The 23,188-nt window shown below is 44.4% G+C and overlaps 1 protein-coding gene across 3 annotated transcripts in view; it reads right to left on the bottom strand.

The window, feature by feature from the left end:
• Window positions 1-23,188, bottom strand: part of LOC143295362 (ATPase ASNA1 homolog) — an 89,758-nt gene that overhangs the window by 22,422 nt on the left and 44,148 nt on the right. For 2 of the 3 annotated variants that reach the window (XM_076607019.1, XM_076607017.1), the window contains exons 1-2: window positions 10,588-10,850; window positions 6,572-6,719 (exon numbers count right to left, since the gene is read on the bottom strand). In XM_076607019.1, coding sequence (XP_076463134.1) covers window positions 6,572-6,719; window positions 10,588-10,835 — 396 coding nt within the window. In that variant the 5' untranslated portion in view covers window positions 10,836-10,850. Of the gene's footprint in view, window positions 1-6,571; window positions 6,720-10,587; window positions 10,851-23,188 lie in introns of those variants that run through there. The other variant, XM_076607018.1, reaches the window with a different exon arrangement.

Raw genomic sequence — 23,188 nt, 5'->3', positions numbered from 1 at the left:
CGTTTGTAAATGTGGACAATTGAAGCATCCTTGAAATTATGGGGGACCTCCCCTGTCTCCCAGACAGACTGGAACAGGGTGGTCAGCTTGTCTGTCAGCACCCCGTATCCATACTTGTAGATGTCAGCCTGGATTCCATCCGCTCCTGGTGCTTTTCCTGACGTTGTCAGCTTCAGGGCCTTCAGGGTCTCGGCCTTGGTGGGAGGGGCAGCTAGCGAGTCATTGACTGGTAGCTGTGGGAGAGCTGCAATTACCTCGTCAGATACGGACGAGTCCCTGTTGAGGACGGTGATGAAGTGCTCTGCCCAGCGGGCAAGGATGTCTTTCTTGTCTGTCATGAGGGTGGTCTGGTCCAAGGCTCGGACAGGGGTTGATCCTGTGAGTCTAGGTCCATACACAGCTTGGAGACAAATATGGAAGGTCTTCATGTCGTGAGCATCAGCAGCGGACTGAAGTTCTTCGGACTTTCTCTCCCACCAGGTGTTCTTCATCTCATGCAGCCTCTTCTGTACGAGTTGCTTGGTTTGCAAGAACTGGTTCTTCTTCCTCTGGCAGTCTTCATCGGAAATGAGATCCTGATGCCGTATATGCAGTGTGTTCAGGAGCTTGGAGATTCCAGAGTCGTTCTCGTCAAACCAGTCTTTGTGGCTCCTCTGTACAAAGCCGAGTGTGTCAGCTGCTGCTGTGTACACAGCATCTCTAAAGGTGCTCCATACCTCTTCTACATCAGGCAATGCAGGAATTTCTTGGAGAGCTGCTTGGACCTGCTGCTGCAGCACGTCCTTGGTGATAGGGAGGCGGTGGATGTTCAGCTTCCTGGGGGTTTCTGCTTGGCTGGTTGGAGCTTGCGTGCAAATCTGATGTTCATCTTGCTGCGTACCAGGCGATGGTCCGACCAACAGACTGCTCCTCTCATGCAGCGTGTAATGGAAACATCACCTCTGTCCCTCTGCCGGACAATCACATAGTCCAGCATATGCCATTGCTTGGAGCGGGGGTGCATCCATGCGTTCTTGTACTTGTCCGCTTGTTGGAAGAGGGTGTCGGTGATGGTCAGTCCATGCTGCGCGCAGAGCGAGAACAAAAGCAGTGCTAGGACTTTTGGCCACGAGGAGAAGTGCGCATCGGCGCGAGCATTGAAATCCCCAAGGATGATCAGCCTGTCCTTTCCGACTACCGCTGAAATGGTGCAGCTGAGCTCCTCGTAGAAAGCTTTTTTGATGTCATCAGGGTTGGTCATCGTCGGGGCATAGCAGCTGATGACTGTGGAGAAGCGATCTTCGGACAGCTTCAGACGCAGGGTCATCAGCCTATCGTTTATCCCACGTGTAAGGCTGTCAAGCTGTCGTGCAAGTTTGGTTCATATGGCAATGCCCACGCCTGAGGTTCTTGGGGTGCCATCTGGCTTCCCAGTGCAGTAGAGGGTGTAGCCCCCTCCAACTTCTTCCAGCTGGGTTTCACCAGCAAACCTGGTTTCGCTCAGGGCTGCTATGTCCACCTGGTAGCGATCAAGCATTCTAGCAATGAGTGCTGTGCGCCTTTCTGGTCTGTCGTCTCTGTCAAAAAGGGTGCGAACATTCCAGGCACCCACAGTCAGGGCATGACTCCTGGTTCTTTTTTTCTGTTGTTTTCGACTGCTAGTGTTGGATATCCAAGTAGGTGCGGTTTCTTACTAGGTACTAGGCGAGGCAGGTTTTGTTTAGGGATCCTTTTATCTCCCCTTCCCCCATGTGGGGAGACCAGCGCTGTCCCTAAAAAGGGCTGCTCTGACACTGTGGGAGGATATGGACGCCGCATCTGCCCCAGTCTACGGTGGACGACCATCACCCCACAGCCGCCTGCGTGCAGACTCGTGACTAGGAACTGTCATCAGCATCCTTTGCCTGTCCCCGTTACCACTTCTCCATCGCCGCAGGGCTGGTAAAGCTGGGTGTTGAAGGGCTAGCTCTGTGCAGTCCCTTCCCCACTCTCTCCGCCCACAGTCCCACAGGTGCAGATACTACCACGTGTAGGACGGCCTCGGCAGGTGCAGGTTTTTTCCTTGGAGTTCTGTCTCCTAGGAGGACTTCCAGCCAAGGATAAGTTTTCCCTGCCCTTTGATCATCCTCTTCCACCTTCACAGCCATTGTGAAAGGTTTCCTCCTCCGCCTGGTCCGTCGTTGGGAGACTTGTGGTAGGTAGTACTGGGTTACATGGTACCAGTAGCAAGGGCTATGCCCCTGACCTGACAACAAAGGTACATAGGAACAAACCCACACTCTTCCTTAAAAAAATAAGTTCCGGACTTGTCCTTACAACCACCACTTGACAGGTTCACACAGCAGCAATGACAGAAGAAATGTGTAAACACAAATGAACTTTTATTCAAGACATGCGTAGCCTTTTAGTCTTGAATATGCTACAGACAATACAAAATAAATGCATGGTTGCACTGATGGATTTTTTACTCGAAATGAAAAGTAAAGTATTAAACAGTAGTAAAGATAAGTAACTCCATTTAAAAAGTACTAAACTTCAAGTCAGCGCTGCTTTTCCTACCAATTCAGCTAGCACACAGGTAAATATAGGGTACACAAGAACAACCCCAGACAGGTGTAACAGGCCGAAACTTATCCCTGGCTGGTTCTTACCCCGGGTAAGGACCAGCCTAGGCTATTTGTTACCCCTCCTGGCTGGAATATACCCCATGTCTACATTTCGCGCACCCAACCAGTCTGTATCACATTTACATTAATGATGATGATGATAATAATAATATTGATAGTGGGAATTTATATAACTCCTTCCAACTCTCAAGTCACTTCGCAATTAATGCAAAAAAGTGATGTGATGTTCGTCAAAAAAGTGATGTGACGATGTTCGTCCTTCGGATTAGAAGATGACCATGGCTTCAAGAGTCAGGTGGAAGATCAGTGGCAGTGGGTCTAGAGGTGACTGGTGAGGCCAATCCGGGCCCTGAAGTCTCGCCCACATGTGGGACACAAGTGAGTGGGTGCTGTTGTGGCAGTGGATGCTGCTCGGGCCTTGCGCACAGCACGCTTTCGGTGAGCTTCGGTGATGCGCCTGGCTTCAGCTGCACGGGCTTCTGTGGTGATTGTGCTGCCAAGCTGGACGGTCCAAAGCAAGTGTCTCCCACGTGTTGATGTCGACGCCCAGGACTTTGAGGGACGCTTTGAGGCAGTCTTGGTAGCGTTTCTTCTGTCCTCCAACTGACCGCTTGCTCTGACACAGCAGCTGATTAGACAGTCGGCTGTCTGACATTCTGACCTGATGTGGAGGAGTCTGCAGAGACAGCTCAGGCTGAGCTGTTTGGCGTGTCTGCTGTAGACAGTCCAGGTCTCGCTGGCGTAAGGATCACTGCACAGTAGACCTTCAGCTTAGTGGTAGAGCTGAGTCCTCTCCGCTCCCAGACGTTCTCACGGAGTCTCCCAAAGGCGGCGCTGGCTTTGGCGATCATGTTGTTGACCTTAGCGTCTATGTTCACACATACAGACATGCACACACACACACACCACCACCCCCACCCACCCACAGACACACACGTATGTCCTTCACGTGCTATGCCACGCCTGCTCACATCATGCTCACTTTCATACATCAGAGAAGTTAACAGTGACCTAGTTGGCATGCAGTGCAGGGGAGCATGTCTATGTTTCCCCAGGTCTATATTCCCCTAGCTCTAAGTTCCCCCAGGCCTATGTTCCCCAACAGCTGACCATGGTTGACCACAGTTAAAGAGTGACTCAGACTGCATTATGTTGTCGCATTTGTACATTATGTCTCTGAAGATGTTTGACCGCTGCATGACTACTACTGACCACTATCAGAGTTCAGCTTGCATCACATTGTATGCAATATTACAACGTTTTAGCAGGATTTCACTATACTGTTGGCCATTACTGACTATTACTTGCCACTGCTGACCACTGCTGACCACTACGTCAAATTCTTCAGATTGCTTTGTTTTGTCACATTTGTGCATTATCAAGACGTCCTGGTTTTTTGTTTTTGATTTTATTAACTGCAAACTGCCCACTGCTGACCACTGACCACCACTGACCGTTGACCATTGCTGACCACTGTTGATCACTGACAACCACTACCCAGTGACCACCACTCACCACTACTGACCACTACAGTCCACTGACTACTGCTGACCACTGCTGACCGCTATCCACTGCTACCCACCACTGACTGCTGACTACTGCTGATCACCGCTAACCACTGACTACTATTGACCACTGTTGGCCGCCATACACTAACCACTAACCATTATTGACCACTGACCACCGATGACATCCACTTACCACTGATGACCACTGACTAATGCTGACCACCACTGACCGCTACTGAGCAACACTGACCACTACTGACAGCTGACCACCACTGACTACTAGCACTACTGATCACTTACAACCGCTAACCACTGACCGACCAGAGCCATCCACTGACCACCATATACTGACCACAATTACGACTACTGACCTCTGACCACTACTGACCACTGCTGACAGCTTCTGACCACTGACCACTTCTGACAACTGACCACCGCTGCCCAGCACTGACCACTGCTGACCACCACTGACCACTGACTTCTGCTAACCACTGACATCACTGTCCACTAATAACCACCGTTGCCCATTACTGACCACTGCTGACCACTGACAACCACTGACTACTGCTGACCACCGCTGACCACAATTACAGAGCACCACTGACCACCACTTACCACCGCTGAGAGCCACTGACCACTATATACGGACCACTACTGACCACCATTGACGCCACTAACCGCGGACAACTACTGACACTGCTTACCACGACTGACTACTACAGATCACTGACCACTGCTGACGACCACTGACCACTACATACTACTGACTACCGGTGAGCATGACTGACCACTACTGACCGCCACAGACCACCACTGTCCAACACTAACTGATGACCACCGTCGACCACTACAGACCACTGACCACTACTGAGCACCGCTGACCACTACTGACTGCTGACCATTGACTACTGCTGACCACTGCTGACAAGCACCCAAAAGTGTATGTATGATTAAACAAACATATGTTTAGGGGAACATAGACTTGGGGGGATACAGACCTGGGGGAACACAGACCTGGATTAATATAGACCTGGGGGAACATAGGCCTACCAAAAACGTTTATGGGGGAATATCGTCCTGGGGGAATATAGACTGGAAGAACAAAGACCTGGGGGAACAAAGACCCAGGAAACGTAAATTTAGGGGAACATAGACCCATGGGAACATAGACCTGGGGAAATATAGTCCTGTAAGAACGTGTAGCTTACTGAAGGAAAATTCTGGGGAACATAGACTTAGGGGAACATAAAGCTGACCCCCCGAATTATCTGCAAAATAAACCGCTAAACCATCATTTCATGGAGCGTGCGCGCGCGATCGCAAGTGTGTGTGTGTGTGTGTGTGTGTGTGTGTGTGTGTGTTGTGTGTTCTTTGTCTCTGTTCTTGCTCTTTGATTTTTTTAGTGGAGATACCTTTCTTCAATACCTTCTTTTTCTTTCTTGTTTCTCTTCTCAGTTTCTTCTTTCTCCCATGTTCATTATCTATTAAAAAATATATATATATAGTTTAAAGTTTTATTCATCCTTTCACTCCAGTTCCTTATGGAGGACTGCTATCAAATGATACTTTCACGCCCAACAGAAGACATTCAAATACTCAACACTATAACTTAATAAGAAAACGCAAATATGTTTCAAATAACAATTAGCATTTGAATGTGCAGATTTGATAAACGTACTTATAGCTAACAATTTCCATCTGCTTCCTATAAATAAAAAACAAACAAACAAAAAACAAAAATGAAAACCGACTTCGGAGACAAATATTTTTCATGCACACGCTTGTTTCGGAAGTCACTATACTTTGTGCATTCCATTGTAAAATAGAACTCATCCCCAGTCACAGCCATATTACAAACCTTACTCTCGTGGTGTGCCACTACGTCTACCTCTTTCTATTTCCAACTCAAGATTACTAAGCATAATTCATCAAAAGCAATCACTGTACATCAGAGCGGCTGAACGTCTCTAGAAACGAACTTAATGTTCAAAGATAATATCAATTAAAACAGATGTTCAATATCGAAAATTTTAACTGCAAATAAGACAACAATTTTATCCAAGCAACAAGTTCACTGATTACTTTCCAGTTTTGAATAAAAGTCCATTGGTAATAAATACTGCGTGGAATATATTCCTCGCAGTTCACATACCCTTCCTTCTAATGTTGTTAATCTTGGAACTCTTCAAATATCGATGTATTTCAGAGAAAATGAGAGGGGGTAGGAAATGGCCCAGAGGATAAGAACTGGCCGAGGCCAAACTATACCCCGGGTAAGATGTAGCCCAGGCCAGTTCTTATGGGGGTAAACTCTGGCCAGGTAAGATCTGGCCTGTTACACCGGACTTGTCATACCCATCATTTGACGTGTGCACACAGCAGCAATGGCAGAAGAAATGTCCTTCATTGCATGCTCTACTTTCACCATCACCACCACCACCACTACAGAGGATTTACCATGGCATGGAGGTTAGTGAAGCCCTCCACAAGTACTGGTTCTGTGGAGAACTTCTGGCCAAAGGCATCGGACAGGCTGTGAGCTGGGTCAGTGGAGACAAGCAACACACTCTCCCTCACTCTGCTCAGCTGGATGGCGAGGCAGCAACTGGTAAAGAAAAAGATACTGAGAGACGAAATGTGTAATTTTCTTGTAAATAAATTACGAGCAGACGTTCAAACAGGGTAAGGGACTTCTATTTTTCTGAGGTCTCTCTGCTGCGCCAAGCTGATTAAAAAAAGACACCACAGGACTCAGCTCACAGACGGGAAGACACAAAGCAAGACATAGAAGCAACAATGCATTTTGACCCAAGAGTCTTTCTTCCCCACTCATTAATTTCATTTCCTGTGTATTTCCACACACACGCATCCCACCCCGTCAACACCCCCCCCCCCCCCCCCCCCATCTCTCTCTCTCTCTCTCTCTCTGTGTTTAGTTTCATATCATCACGCTCCAAAGACAGAGCAGACACACACAAAAATAAAAAAAAGATAACTCCTACACCCTTTCCGCTTTCCTCAAAACTAGACGCCATCAACAGCGGTGTGCAAAGTATGCTACTGTCTCCTCATCTTCAGCAGTGTTTTGTTTTGCCTGCATAACACTACGGGGTCGAAATGCGTCACTTGCTTGTCTGCTTTTGCATTGTGATCCATGTTTACCACACCCACCCCAGCTCTCACACCCTTCCCCCTTTTCTGTTTTGATTAGTTGAGAGGGAGAAAATACTGGCGACTGCGGGATTCGAACCAGTGCTCTCAGATTCTCTCTCTTCCTAGGCGGACGCGTTACCTCTATGCCAACCCTCCACTAACATAGTTTTTTCGACTGCTTATTCAGGAACTAATTCTGTATATGATACGGAGAACACCATGTACAACTGCACAACTCCTCTTCACAAAAAAGAAAGAAAAAAGGCACCTGTGCTAGTCAGGCATCCAGGCTAGGTCCTAGAGAGGAGCGGCCTGCCCAGCATCGAAAACCTGCTGATCCAGAGCCAGCTATGCTGGACAGGACACGTTGTCTGCATGACAGACAGCAGGATCCCGAAGATGCTTTTGTATGGCCAGCTGAAGGAAGGCCACCGCGAACTTGGAAGACCCTGCAAGCGCTTCAAGGACACCTTGAAGACAAACCTCAAAGCCTGTGACATAGACCTCGCTTCCTGGGAAACTGATGCCCTTGACCACTCTCGCTGGAGGATGCTGTGCTCTAGTGGCATAAAGACGTTTGAAAACGAGAACGCTGGCCATTGAGAAGCGTGAGCGAAGGAAGCAGGGCTCAACTTCTGGAGACGTTTTCCCTTGCAACACCTGTGGGAAGTGCTGTGTATCCAGAATCGGCCTCTTCTCCCATATGAGGACACACACCGACAGATAAGCCTGCCTGCCTACTCATCCGTCGGTCCGACGGGAGACTCCCATCATCATCGTGAAGTCCAAAAAAGACATGTGTGTGTGTGTGTGTGTGTGTGTGTGTGTGTTGCCAAGTGCTCAGCTGGCTACAATGACTGCTTCACGCATGAGCTGTATAGCAGTCACCTTTTTCGCAACTTACCCGCTGGTCTTCAATGATTCACTCATAATGCATTCCAAATTTGAATTCAAAGCCCATTCTAAACAAATGCTCCAAACATTTATCAAACTAAATCTATGTATCATTCACTGCCAGATTATGTATGTTGTGCTTACAAACAACTTTAATCAGTTAGCAGCATATCTGATTTCAGTTTAATTGTTTGTCAGTGTTTCAACTGACACTTTCACTGCAGTGACGGTGTCCAACCATTGACATGTTGAGGTAACTGGAGTGGCACAACTCAAAATTCGAATTTGAAATGAAAGCTGTTAGGCGTCTGGCTGTCCAGAATCACTGGTGTTGTGCTTGCATCCACAGGCTCAGTCGTTGCACAGTTTCCTGCCTCATATTCTACTGTAAGTACTCATTCTAAATGTGTTGATGATTTATGAACTGTAAGTTGCGACACATGTGTTCCTATGAGTATGATGATAGCATTTAAAGTCGTTACAATTGTTTCAATCATTGCTTTGATATGTAGTCACAGCTCAGCTATGACTGATCTAGATAATCGCCATGTTGTCGTATGTCTGTAGGCAAATTTGATTCTTTCAAACGTCAGTCAGTGATGTCTCTGCCCACTGATAGTTTATTCAACCATTCTAGAACATTCTAGGAATGACGGATTCTTTCTCCTCTGCTCACACTGATGAATGATAGGCCTTGCTTACCCTGCTTTCAGCGGAGAAGATTTAAATGTTGAGCACAGGCCATGTAACTGTGTTTATGTTTGACGCAACTGGATAACTTGTGTGAGTTCATTTGCTAGCTGAAGCCACTTGATTAAGCCATGATAGTTCTTCCAATCATTGTATTGAGCACTGACTTACTATTTGGTTTCTCAGTTTGCTAGTGTATTATTTTACATGCTGATTACAGTTGTACTGCTAGTGTTTCACTGATTCTCAGTACTATTACTTCAGAATTACAGTGTGCTTAGTCCTCTAGAATGTGTGTGTGTGTAGTATTCCGTTGAGGTGATTACAAGATAGTGTTGGATTAATATCAGTTATTTATATCAGTTATTGATCAGGCTGTACTCTACGCTTCCTGTCATAATGACATTCTGGTGTCAACCAGGCCCGAGAGATACAGACACTTGCAGTGTTGGTCAGGAAATTAGAGCAACACATCAAAAGACGCATCCGTGAAGTAAAGTACAGCCTTTTCAAGTAGTCCCAAACCTAAATGGACCTCCATTGCAGCATCGCCATCATCATCATCGTCATCATTCTTTATCATCAATATAAAAAGTCCAAAATCATGTAGCCATTCATGCCCTGTTCTCATGGTTACCTCTTATTTCCGCGCTGAGGGTGAGTCTTGTCAAGGTCGTCTGTGTCGGCAGATTCATGGGAGTGGGAGTGTCGTTGGAGGGAAGTGGTGGCGGTCTTCGTTCTGGGGAGAGACGCTCACTCAGTCTGGCTCCGCGACTAGCCATTACTGTCATCAGTAGGGGGCTTAGTAGGTGTCCTAAGTGCTTTAAAACAGGCACTACTGAACACAACCGAAATGACCCAGCAGCAGTGCAGGGTCTCCTTAGGTGTGTGGCCTCTTGGCGATCTAAAATCAATGGTCCCTACGGGCTGCCGGCGCTGGGAATGCGACAGATAAACCCGGTTGTAGCCGTATATGGGTGACTCGGAACGAGCGGCATGGGGGTAATACTACTGAGATGGTGCAAATGATGGGGGAGAGGATTGAGATGGTGGGGTGGGGTCGATTTATTCCAAAGAAGTTTTAAATCCGAAATCAGTCTCAATTCTCGCAATTTATGGAAAGCATCGGAGGTGGTTCTGTTTGAAAATGGGGAATTCATCAAAATGGAAAAGGTTACAAGATGATATGATCGTTTATTTAGCTTTTAATCATTATATTTCATGTACTTTTAAATTCTATTTTTTGCATATAATACCAGTTATCTATCTTAATAACCCATGCACCTGTAGCAGTCAAACGATTAAGTATTATTGATCCTTGACTCTCTTGTATGTGTTATGTGTGGAGGGTGAGGCAGAAGTATGTGTCAGGGGTTGAGGGTGGGGTGTGGGGCACTCAATTCAGGGAGAGAAAAAAAACGAAAGAAAAGTGGGTATGATCAAGTGCTTGTGAAATGTGAAAGGTTTTTGATGTGTATGCGCTAAACTAAAACATGAACAACTCCTGTCAAAACGCGTGTGTATGCGCGCGCGCGCGCGCGCGCGTGTGTATGCATGCTCAGATTATACATTACTGTGTTGTTTGAATGCGCCAGTACGCGCCAATAAGCAAGGAGAAGTCGTTCCACAAGTAACTATCAACATTATCAACAGTCTCGATGACAAATCATCATAAATTGTGACATGCAAAACTACTTATCTATCCAATGCCAAAACAGAAAGAAGCCATCACTGACCTTGTGGTGGTCTTCCCCACGCCCCCCTTGCCCACCACAAACACCCATTGCAGAGAGGTCTGCTCAATGATGTTCCTCAAGGACGGTTCACGCTCACATGCCACTGCCGCCATATTGGAAGAAGTGAGTTTCACAAGGAAGTTTCGCCGCTGTGGGTAATCCCCAGTCGAAAAATTTTCCTCTCTTGCCGCGTTGTTGGCGAGAGTTGAAGGGATGACTATTTTCCTGTATACACTGTCGGCATTCATGGAAGGTGGAGGAGTGTGGATGGTGAGGGTGAGATGGAAGCTGTGACGTTGTGGTTAAACAATGGTCTCATGCCCATTGCTATTTCCTTTCTTTATGTCCTGTGTGTACCAAACAGTTCAGGCCTGGGAGAGGGCTGGGAGTTGATGACGCATTGTACTGTGGACCCAATCCCCAGAATACCCATCTTTATGTTCTCTTTCTATACTTTAGTGGTCAGAGAATTGACAATGTCCGCTCGAGATTTCAAGTGAGATAAGACTTTATGGATAGATTTCCTCTGCACAGGTTATGTTGGTCACTCGAAGACTTCTTTCTCTACTGATGTCGTGTGTGGGAGTCGGGGGGTGCGTGCGTGCGTGTATGTGTGTGTCTGTGTGATGTGTCAGTAGGGTCGAGACTGGAGCTTGTGTGCTTGTATGGGTATGCTTGTGTGTGTGCTTCTCGAAAGTATGGAAGGCAATTAAAGTTTTCACACACGCATGCGTACGCTCGCTCACGTGTTGAAGAGACAGAGACGAGACGAAACAAAGAGAGAGAAGACAACACAAACACAAATAGCCTACATTAAACTTTAAAATTATTTTCATTAGAAATCTATGTGTGTGTGTGTGTGTGTCTGTCTGTTGATCTATGTCCCTTATCTGTGTCCCTGTCGGTCTATCTCAGCACTGTTCAGCTAAATGTCGACCATCATTTTAGACCATAAGACGCAACTGTGTCTATGACAACAGAAATATGGAATTAATATCCATACCCCCCCTCCCCCACCATCACCTCCACCTGTACCCCTTCCCCCTCAATTCTTTCTTTTTCACCATTCCCCCAAGAGGGAGATTACATAACATGACTATACTTTCGTGTCCATTGAAACAATTCACATCTTTCGATGTTTGATTCTAAAATAGTTCATCTCCACCATTAACGGGGGGGAGGCTCAAATCTATGTGTGTGTGTGTGTGTGTGTGTGTGTCGGTCCGTCTGTCTGTCTGTGTTTGTCGATCTGTGTCCCTGATCTGTGTCCCTGTCTGTCTATCCCAGCATTGTTCAGCTAAATGTCGACCGACATTTTAGACCATAAGACACAACTGTGACTATGACAACAGAAATATGGAATTAATGTCCATATCCCCCCCCCTTCCCCCTCCATCACCGTCACCTGTACCCCTTCCCCCTCAATCCTTTCTTTTTCACCAGCCCCCAAGAGGGAGATTACATAGCATGAATATACTTTCGTGTCCATTGAAAAAAATTCACATCCTTCGATATTTGAATCTAAAATAGTTCATCTCCACCATTAACGGGGGGAGGCTCAAAGGAAAAAGTTAGAACCAACCACGCTGCCTGTGAAAAAGCGTTTTCACAGAGTGTTGTCTATGCGTATTTGTTGTTTCCTCATGCGTACGCAATACACACGAGCTCCCGTACGCTCAAGGAAGAAGGAAAATTTCTCAATGGGCCAGTGATGGTCTGATATCATCTCTTTAGGCATCATTTTATTAACGTGGCGATAGCCTTGAGATGGCCTTAGTGGTCGGCGAGGCTCTAAGCACCATAATTTCATTTCTTACATTTCAGGCATCATTTTCCGCCTTGTGTCACATTTACCTTCCTGTCTTCGTCCACGACTCTTTCCTCCCAACCTCTCCCTAGAGAGAGAGAGAGAGAGAGAGAGAGAGAGAGAGAGTTTATATGTACTCAGAAAGACAGAAAGAACCCATGACATGAACATATTGCTCCATTCTTAGTTGATCCCAGTATTGTGCTAATCAGGTTTTGTATGTCATAATGTCCGCTCCTGATTGACACTAATTTCTTTTCATTCGCACAGCAGTTTAACTGTATAAATTTCCTGCACAAATAAGTACACAAATGCATATGCATGTAAGTGCGTTGGGTTATGCTGCAGATGTGGTGTAGCGGATATGAATTTATCCGCACGCAGTGACACCTCCTTGAGAAGCTATAACTGACTGTAGAGAACAAGCTGGTTGCAACAGCTATAACTCACTTCGAATTCAGGGCGCAATATAAAAAAATTATAACATTTAAAATATGAGGCGTTTTGTGTTGTACCTAACATGGGAACGGAATAGCTGCACGCACCATATCGAATTTGCTCAAAGTAAGACAGAGACATAGTCCTAGCAACGAAAGGAAACAAATTCATGTGAAAGAAAGCGTATTGTGTCATAACAGAAAAGAGTATCTCCTGCTTTTTTGGTCTGTCGATTTCAGCGCCGTCGGTGAAAATGGAGGAAAGATGGGAATGTGGGTGGTGGAGAGGGAGGGAGGAAGAAGGGAAGAATCCATTGTCATCCCCAGTTACACTTTTGGTCATCTAATCAATGCTGATGAGCATGATTTCATTTCATAATCTTTCAAATCACTCAGAAATAAATCGGTAAACATAGTCTTCAACTGAATCCAATCTTTATATATGTGTGTGTGTGTGTGTGTGTGCGTGTTTGTGTCTATATATGTATATGTATATATATATATATATATATATATATAGAGAGAGAGAGAGAGAGAGAGAGAGAGAAATATTGCTCTCATTATAAACCTTACATTCGGACACAAACAATTGGCGTTGCTCATTTGGCAGTTGTAATCACACGCGCGCGCGTGCGCATGCACGCACGCACAAAGACAGAGAGACAGAGACTCCAGGTGTGTTTTTTTTTGTTGTTGTTGTTTTTAGGATAAAAGGATAGGCTACAAGCAACAAAATAACATTTTAAGGTAATTTAAAAAAAAAAGAAATTGCACCAAGTAGGGAAAAAGAAGAAAAAAATAAAAAGAAAGGAAGAATTAAAGTAAGAAAAAACACCATCAACATGAAGAGATCATAATCCGAACTGAAGAGACATAAACAAATCAAATGATCATTTCAAAATAACAATTTATACAAAAATTCATATTTGTTTTTGTTTTGTTTTGTTTTTGTTTTTTGTTGGTTTGTTTTTGTTTTGTTTTTTTGTTTGTTTTTGTTGTTGTCGCTGTTGTTGTTTTGTTTTGTTTTGTTTTTTTGGTGTGTGTGTGTGTGTGCGTGTGTGTGTGTGTGTGTGTGTGTGTGTGTGTGTGTGTGTGTGTGTGTGTGTGTTTAAGTTATCAACTTGCAAAACTGTAAAGTATGTCTTTAACAAACAAGAAAGCAAAGCAAAACCAAAGAATATTAACATCCATGAAAAAGAAAGTGGGAACTCACAAAGTAGTTAGCATACCATGTATATAATAATATAATCATGCAAATCTGATGGTAAGGGAGAGGTGCGAAGAAGACAGGGAGACACGAGGCAGAGGGTGTGGGGAAAGGGATCAGGTCAGGTGGGAAGAAAACGTGAGGGGTGAGACAGAGAGAGAGAGAGACAGAGAGAGACAGAGACACAGAGAGAGCATAAGAAACATACATTAAAAAAAAAAAAGAAACATTCATATAAAAATGACAGAACCTGACATAAACAGATGATCAAGTAAAAACGAGGTGTGGGATTAAAGTAATCAACATAATGTGGTCAAGCAAGAGAAAAGGACAATAACGTCTTACAGGGTTACGAAAGGAAATCAGGAATGAACAACAACTGTCAGGATTGACAAGAACGACAACAGTCAGATCCTTTCTTAAGGTAGTCTCAACAGGACAATAGTTCGCACAGTTATAAATGGTAGTCTCAAAAGGCATACAACAACTAGTTGGGTTGTAAAGGTTTATCTCAAAAGCCCTGCAACTACTAGGGTTGTAAACAGTTTTCTCAAAAGTCCTGCAACCAGTGGGATTGTAAATGTTTGTCTCAAAAGGCCTTCAACTAGTGTGGGTGTAAAGTTTGTCTAACAGGCCTACAACCAGTGGTATTTTTGTCTCAAAAGGCCCACATCTAGTGGGATTGGTAAAGTTTGCTTCAAAAGGCCTACAGCCAGTGGTATTTTTGTCTCAAAAGGCCTACAGCCAGTGGTATTTTTGTCTCAAAAGGCCTACAGCCAGTGAGATTGGTAAAGTTTGCCTCAAAAGGCCTGCAACCAGTGGTATTTTTGTCTCAAAAAGCCTACAACCAGTGGTATTTTTGTCTCAAAAGGCCCACCACAGCTTGTGGGATTTGTAAAGTTTGCTTCAAAAGGCCTACAGCCAGTGGTATTTTTGTCTCAAAAGGCCTACAGCCAGTGGTATTTTTGTCTCAAAAGGCCTACGGCCAGTGGGATTGGTAAAGTTTGCCTCAAAAGGCCTGCAGCCAGTGGTATTTTTGTCTCAAAAGGCCTACAGCCAGTGGTATTTTTGTCTGAAAAGGCCTACAGCCAGTGGGATTGGTAAAGTTTGTCTCAAAAGGCCTGCAACCAGTGGTATTTTTGTCTCAAAAGGCCTACAGCCAGTGGTATTTTTGTCTCAAAAGGCCTGCAGCCAGTAGTATTTTTGTCTCAAAAGGCCTACAGCCAGTGGGATTGGTAAAGTTTGTCTCAAAAAGCCTGAAGCCAGTGGGATTGGTGAAGTTTGTCTCAAAAGGTTTGGAGCCAGTGGTATTGTTGTCTCAAAAGGCCTGCAGCCAGTGGTATTTTTGTCTCAAAAGGCCTACAGCCAGTGGGATTGGTAAAGTTTGCCTCGAAAGGCCTACAGCCAGTGATATTTTTGTCTCAAAAGGCCTACAGCCAGTGATATTTTTGTCTCAAAAGGCCTACAGCCAGTGGGATTGGTAAAGTTTGTCTCAAAAGGCCTACAGCCAGTGGGATTGGTAAAGTTCGTCTCAAAAGGCCTACAGCCAGTGGGATTGGTAAAGTTTGCTTCGAAAGGCCTACAGCCAGTGATATTTTTGTCTCAAAAGGCCTACAGCCAGTGGTATTAGTAAAGTTTGTCTCAAAAGGCCTACAACCAGTGGTATTTTGTCTCAAAAGGCCCACAGCTAGTAAAGTTTTAAAAGTTGTCTCAGAAGGTCTTCAAGTATTTGTGGTGTTGCACAAGGTGTAACAAAAAATATTCCAGGGCTAATGGGTTGCAAAAAAATGTCTCAAAGAGCTTACAATTGCTAGTAGTCTCGCGAAAAGGTTGTCTCAAAAGGCCTTCAATGTGCAGGGTTGTGAAAGGTTGTATCAGAAGGCCGAGTGGGCTTCTAAAAGGCTATCTCAAATGGCCTACAACTTGTATGTTTGTAAAAGGTCGTCTCAGATAGTCCTTGAATACTTGAGGTGATATAGGTTTTCAAAAGGCCTTCAACTGTCGTCGAGGTTGCTGAAGGTTGTCTCAAAAGACCCACAACTAGTAGGGTTGCAAAAGGTTGTTTCAAATACTCTCTAGGGCTTGTTTCAAAAGGCCTAGTGGGTTTGTAAGCAGAAGCATGCAATTAGTAGGGTGAGAAAATGTTGTCTCAAAAGACCTTCAAGGACTAGTGAAGCTAGGGTTGCAAAAGATAGTCTCGAAAGGCCGTCAAGGCCTAGTGAAGCTAGGGTTGCAAAAGGTAGTCTCGAAAGGCCGTCAAGGCCTAGTGAAGCTAGGGTTGCAAAAGGTGGTCTCAAAAGGCCGACAAGGGCTAGTGGGGTTGCAAAAGGTGGTGGGAAAGGGACACCAGCCTGTCCATCTTTCTCACCTCACCCGTCATCAGGGGCAGCTTGGTGATGTGAAAATCTTCTTGGTACAGATCCTCAATCTGAAACAGGGGAAATGTGCTGTCACTTGATTTACTTGAAGAATATTATTTTTTGTATATTTAATGATCTGATTGGATAACACAAGTAATGACTCTTGTAACTGAAGCCGAGCAGCAAATATTTCATGTGTCATATCCACTTCCATCGTTTTTATCTGTCATGCGAATAAAGACCATAACTTAAGCATAAACGTGGAAAAAATCAAACACAGAGACGTCCGCACACGGAAAGAAAATGGTACACAAAAAGAAGTATCAGCCATTTGGGTAGCCTCTCTGGACTAGAGGGCCATAGTCAGGCATTCTTCTGTTAGCGTGCTGAGGCACACAGATGGTTACAGGTGGGACATGAATGCCAGCTGTCAGCTGCTCCATGTCGTCCTCCACATGCAGCTATAAGGCGTAGGCGACGGTCATCCTCAGATGTGATGCAGCTTTCCTGGTCAGCGCGCACGCCTCTTGATCCTGTTTGAGGCGGCAGCTTCAACCTTTGAGACTGGATGTCTTCCCACTTGATTTTGGTTGTCTTGTTCCGTTTGCGACTGCCGTGCGCCTACTCTCACGGTGGTTGCTTTCGATTCTTCTTTGACCCATATGACCAGACTGATGAAGTTTGGTCTGCGTTATCTTGGCTTTGGTTGTAAAGCCGACTTTGTGTGAAATTCAGGCTGCTCTCTCCAGGGAGAGCGCGTCGCGACATGACAGCGACGCCCATTTTTTGTTCTTTCTGCCTGCACTTTTATTTGTTTTCCTATCGAAGTGGATTTTTCTACAGAATTTTGCCAGGGACAACCCTTTTGTTGCCGTGGATTGTTTTTCGTGCACTAAATGCTTGCTGCATATGAGACCTCGTTTCGTCCGAATGACTAGCTTCCAGGCTACCATTCAAGGTCTAGTGGAGGGGGAGAAAATACTGGCGACTGCCGGTGTGATTCGAACCAGTGCGCTCAGATCCTTTCGCTTCCAAAGCGGACGCGTTACCTCTGGACCAACAAGGAACTTGTGTCCTTTCTTTAACGTCTTTTCATTTTGAATGATATTAGACGTGGGAATGTGTGTGTGTGTGTGTGTGTGTGTGTGTGTGTGTGTTGTGTTGTGTTGTGTGTGTGTGTGTGTGTGTGTGTGTGCACCTGCGCACGTGTATGTGTATGTGTACGTATGTTCGTATGCGAATGGTGACACAGTAAATAAACGAATATCTATTTGTCAACCTTTTCTCACCAACAGAAATATTTGCTTTAAGGTTCATACATGTGATACACAACTGACCTGCTCCAGATATTTAGCCTGCAGTTTGTGGCGGGCTATGCAGAGCTGGCAAGGCCTGTCTCCAGTCTGGGGGTGATTCAGTTGGTTGACCACTATGTTGTGCGTGTCCATGCCGTACTTGCTCAGCTGGTCGATCAAACGTTCCGTTTCATACAGCGGCAGGAACTCCGCGAGACACACACACACGAATGTGGTCTTGTCCTGGACAGGATGAGTGATGTTAACACTGGCCATAAACAGTGATAAGTCATCCAATTAAAAAAACTGACGTTGTTGTTTTTCATTTTATTTTTTTATCTTACTGTGTTTAATTCTTTTATAGCAATGGCACTGAATGTAGGAAGTGCATTTTGGTTAGCACAAAAGTGAAACTGTCGCTGAAGTTACAAAAGAGGCAAAGCATTCATGACACCCGTGTGATTCCCATTGAAACCAGAACAAAACGAAGAAAATCAACGGTGTCTTTGTCTTTCTAGATTCCTGTCGTGCCATGGTGAAACTTGGGGAGGTTGTAGCATTGTTGTAATTCTAAAGACATTCCTATTGCAAATGGCTTACATAATTGTTCCCATGCAATGAAATCACAGTGAAAAGTATTCTTTGTGATTTATTGCTTTCACGATAACGAATTTCACGAAGAACGAGTAAAAGTTCAAATCTGCAAATCAGTATCGTTTGGGTGCTCACTGAAATCATTCTGCAAGGGCACGTGGCGTATAATTTGGCTGTCGTTGACAAACGCTGCAAACAAAAAATCATTTACTTCCTGTGTTCTAGTAAAACGAAGTCGAACAAATGGATCGCTATGCTCACGTCAGACATTTTGTTAAGGAGAGTGCAAACCTTTGCCCTTCTTTCACTAAACTGTACAGGACGCATGAAAATAAGATTCATTCTATCCAGGGCATCAAGTCTTTTTGAAATGTTTCCAGACGAGACTACACAGTCATGGTGGGCAGCATGATTTCATGACACTTGTCACTTCGCATGTGTATAATAAGCGTGTGGAAATCGTGCTGCACTTTCCCCAGTATCTCATTTAAGTTAGCAACCTTCTCAAAAATGCTACATGCAGTCAGGGAGAGAAAAAAAAGATCAAAAAAAGAATTCACAGACATGAGAGGCAGTGTGGATACCTACAGCATCTTTCAACGTATCAACGACGAGCTTGAACAGCCCTGAGGGTTCTCCACTGGCTGATTGAAAATCGGAACCCAGGTCTGTTGCGTCAGGCATGCCTAACAAATCTGCCACCTGAGGACACGGCAACACGATTAAAGTCATCATGAATTTGTTCACAAACTATGTAACTATGGCAGAAATCTAGGGCTTTCAAAATGAATGGGGGCATCCCAATAGCGCTATGTGTAATTATCACGTTCAATAAGCACTACGTGTCGATAGCACTACTGTTTTAAGTTTTATCATCTTAATAGTGCTGCGGGTCAAGCATAGCGCTACGTGTTAATAGCGCTACATGTTGGTAACACTATTTTTTTGCAGGCTAGTGTTCGTTATCGCTACATATCAGTAGCGCTATGTGTCAACACAGCTGCGTGTTGGCAGCACTTTTCCCCCAACACTTTCAGACACTTTCCACTGCGTTTTACCGGTGCAACGTACGGATGCTGCAGCTATCAAACAGCCTTCAATTCGTGCCTCTCTCTCTGCCTGCCTGCCTGCCCATTTACTATTACAGTATTTCAATCCAGTTATAAATACAATCCCCAAATCCAAACGTTCTAATTACTTTCAACATGAAACCCCAGTCAGTTGTATCAAAAACCTTTTCAAAGTCAACAACCCTGGCATATTTGTCTTATTTAGATAGCACATTAAATCGTTTATTAGCCCTATGTTATCTCCAGTGTATCTTCCTTGTACAAAACCTGTTTGGCCTTGACTAATTAGACAAGACAATACTGATTTGATTCTAGCTACTGTGCACCCAGATCCTATTTTGTATATGTGACCAAGTGCTACGCTTGGTTCAAAAACTGCTCACACACGAGCTACAGCAGTCGACGTTTTCGCAACTAACCCGCTGTCCCTCAACAGCTACAGCAGACGACGTTTTCGCAACTAACCCGCCGTCCCTCAACAGATTGTGTGACGCCACCATTGGACGCACTTACGTCATTTTGTCCTCGTCGCCAGACAGCCTACTCCTCGACCAGCGTCGCAGTATGCTACTGGTTGAGCTGGAATCTATGTTTCTGCTCCACCGTATTTAATTAATATCTCTTTCGTTGGACCAGTAAACTGCAAGTATTATATACTGGCAGAATCGTCTCAATTCCATCTATAAATCTATTTCCATTTATGTTTGCTTATGTTAAACTGATTTAACGCAGTTTGCAATTTTCAGCGACGAGCTTGTTAAAACTGACCCTATTCAGGTGACTTAAATTAAGATTATAAATTCATCTTAAATAATCAACACTTCATTTTATACTCATTAGAAAGTAGGAGTTGAGCTCTTTCTTTTGCAACTTATCCGACGTAAATCGGTTCAGGAATCATTTAGTATTCTGTCACTGAACACCTTGTAAGAAACACAGTTGTTGTCGGATTTGGCCTGATTAGCACCGATCTGCTTCACAGCCCACGTGATTGTCTTTGTAGTTCGCTTAACCTGCATAAATTGGCACAGAGAGTGATGAGTGGTCACTTGATATCTGGTCAGTCATCTGACCAGAGCTGCTCTCTCTCTCTCTCTCTCTTGCTGCGTCGCAAGCAGTGTGAGTGTGTGTCCAGTGTTGTTCCCACAACAGTGACATCTCGCTACACATCTCGCTACGTATCATTGCACTGTCTTCTCTTTTTATATCTTCTTCTCTTCTTATATCTTCTCTTAGGTCTTCTCTTTTTATGTCTTCTCTTCTTATATCTTCTCTTAGTTCTTCTCTCATTGTCTTCCTCTTAGTTCTTTTCTTATGTTCGCATAACTATTGTAAATAAAACAATAGAAAAAACCCATTTGTGACTGGCCTCTATATGTTCCTGGCCTGTGCGTGGGAATTCTTGTCTATCCTTTAATACAGTAAATCAATATTTAGTTAAGTCTTTTGTGCCGTCCGTCCCCTTATAACCACTCGGTTCAGGAAACATGGCTACATATACAACATTAAGTAGTGTGATAGGCCTCCAGTTCTTGATAAATTCTTTTGGTTTATCCCCCTTTGGAAGGCAAATAATAATTCCTTCTTTTTGGGTAACGGAGAGTTCTTTTCTTTCCAACCCTGGCTACAAACACCCCAATTTGCTTCCAAATAAATTTGAGGAATTCACAAGTGAAATCATCACTTCCGGGACTCTTGTTATTTTTCATATTTCTAAGTACAGTTGTTGTTTCTTTTAATGTTATTTTCCCTTCTAGAGCAGCTGAAACTTCTTCAGTAAGGTTTGGAAGATTTTCTACTTGTACAACAGAAAGAACTGCAGTCTTTGAATATGAAGGATGGAAAATGGTGCATTTAGCTGCAGAACAGAAAAAAATGGATGAAAGGCTTTTACAGACAATAAGATGTTTTGACCTTTTTGCATGGAAAACTAAATCTGACCATAGCTGCTGCAGGCAATATCTATGAGGTCCAGTCTGTTGGAGAAGTGCTGACAAAGAATCTAAACAAGATCGAGATGAATTGGAGGACTTACACACACACGCTTGCTTTTGAGTGCCAGGTGACTGACAAAGAAATCATCAACAAACAGAAGTACTTTGGCAGAGAAAGTATCCAGATCCCAGCTACAGAGCACAGAAGCTGAAAAGAAAACTTGAAGCTGTTCTCAGAAACTGTTGTTATATTCTCTTAACCAAGAGGGAAAGCAGCAGCCGTACCTTGTGAAAAGTTCCGGAAAGTCTTGGAACCTCCATTAGCTCCCTACTGACGATATCATTTGGCACTCGATGTCCTACCTTGTCAATTGAAAATAGTTTTAAATGTGTATAGAGGTACGATTTATACCTTCCTTTCTATGTATTTGTACTGTATTTCTCTTTTTTATCACAACAGATTTCTCTGTGTGAAATTTGGGCTGCTCTCTCCAGGGAGAGCGCGTAGCTACACTACAGTGCCACCCATTTTTTTTGTGTTTTTTTTTCCTGCGTGCAGTTTTATTTGTTTTTCCTATCAAAGTGGATTTTTCTACAGAATTTTGCCAGGAACAACCATTTTGTTGCTGTGGGTTCTTTTACGTGTGCTAAGTGCATGCTGCAAACGGGACCTCGGTTTATCGTCTCATCCGAATGACTAGCGTCCAGACCACCACTCAAGGTCTAGTGGAGGAGGAGAAAATATCGGCGGCTGAGCTGAAATTCAAACCAGCGCGCTCAGATTCTCTCGCTTCCTAAGCAGATGCGTTACCTCTCGGCCATCACTCCACTTCTGATTAAGCGTGAAAAAAACGACGGTATCTGCCAAGAGCGTCAACTTGTTTTCTTTCCATTTCCTGTGCTTTGTAGCTCAGATCTGGAAGCTTTTTCTGCCAAAGCAGTTACGTATATATTGCACAACTCACGACAATATCACGACCACTTGTCTGCTGATGATTTCTATGCAGTCACTTGGCACACGTGTTCGAAAGCAAACCTGTGTGAATCCTATAGATCCTCCTGGTCTGGTTTACATTTTTTTGTCAGCATTCATCTAACAGACTGGACCTCTCAGGTATACCTGCAGCAGCTGTGGTGATGATTTGGTTATCATGCTAAAAGGCCAATCGACATTATTCTGTTAGAGCTTTTCATCCTTTCCCTGTTATGCAGCTTGAAGAATCATTTTCCAGCCTTCTTCTAATGTCCCGTGTGCATTTTTTCTATAACTAGTTTTTTTATGCTTCTTTGTTGAAAACAAGTGCACTCTGGCTTCCAAAATGCTTTAACCGATGTCTCAGAGGAATGCCTAAAAGTTTTTCACAGCTGTCGAACAATTTCATTATCAATGTTGTTGTTGTTGATTTTATGCTCTGAGCTACGGTCCTCAAAAATTAGACATGTCCATGCGATAACAGGAAGTCTGGAGTTTCCAGCAGTTACCGTCTAACTATGTCTTGACTGAAGCTTCTCTAACTTCTCTAAGAAACCCTGAAAACCAGGCCCAGACACTGGTGCTCAGTGACGCTTATCCTTCATCTACACACCCACCTAGTCTACGGTATTTGCCTCCAGAGCTCCAGCCATGTTTCACAAACAAATAAGGTAGAGCCCATACTCAAAATGTTTGATACTCATGCCCGCATTCAACTTACTACAGATGACACTGCAATGTCCAGATTCATGCAGATTCGACCAGATACACGTATTCTGTGAGCAACTTATTACAAAATTGACAGGTTGGATGTCACTCCCTGAACGAATTTGGCCAATGTGCAGGAGCAGTCACCAGTTGACTGCAACCTGTTCATCCTGTCACCGACAGTATAACAGTGCAACATGTTCTGCAGGTGTCACT

The sequence above is a fragment of the Babylonia areolata genome, chromosome 20 (assembly GCF_041734735.1).
Source record: "Babylonia areolata isolate BAREFJ2019XMU chromosome 20, ASM4173473v1, whole genome shotgun sequence".
Lineage (NCBI taxonomy): Eukaryota > Metazoa > Mollusca > Gastropoda > Neogastropoda > Buccinidae > Babylonia > Babylonia areolata.
Note: the sequence above shows the minus strand (reverse complement) of the source record. Positions and strands in the feature narration are given on the sequence as shown.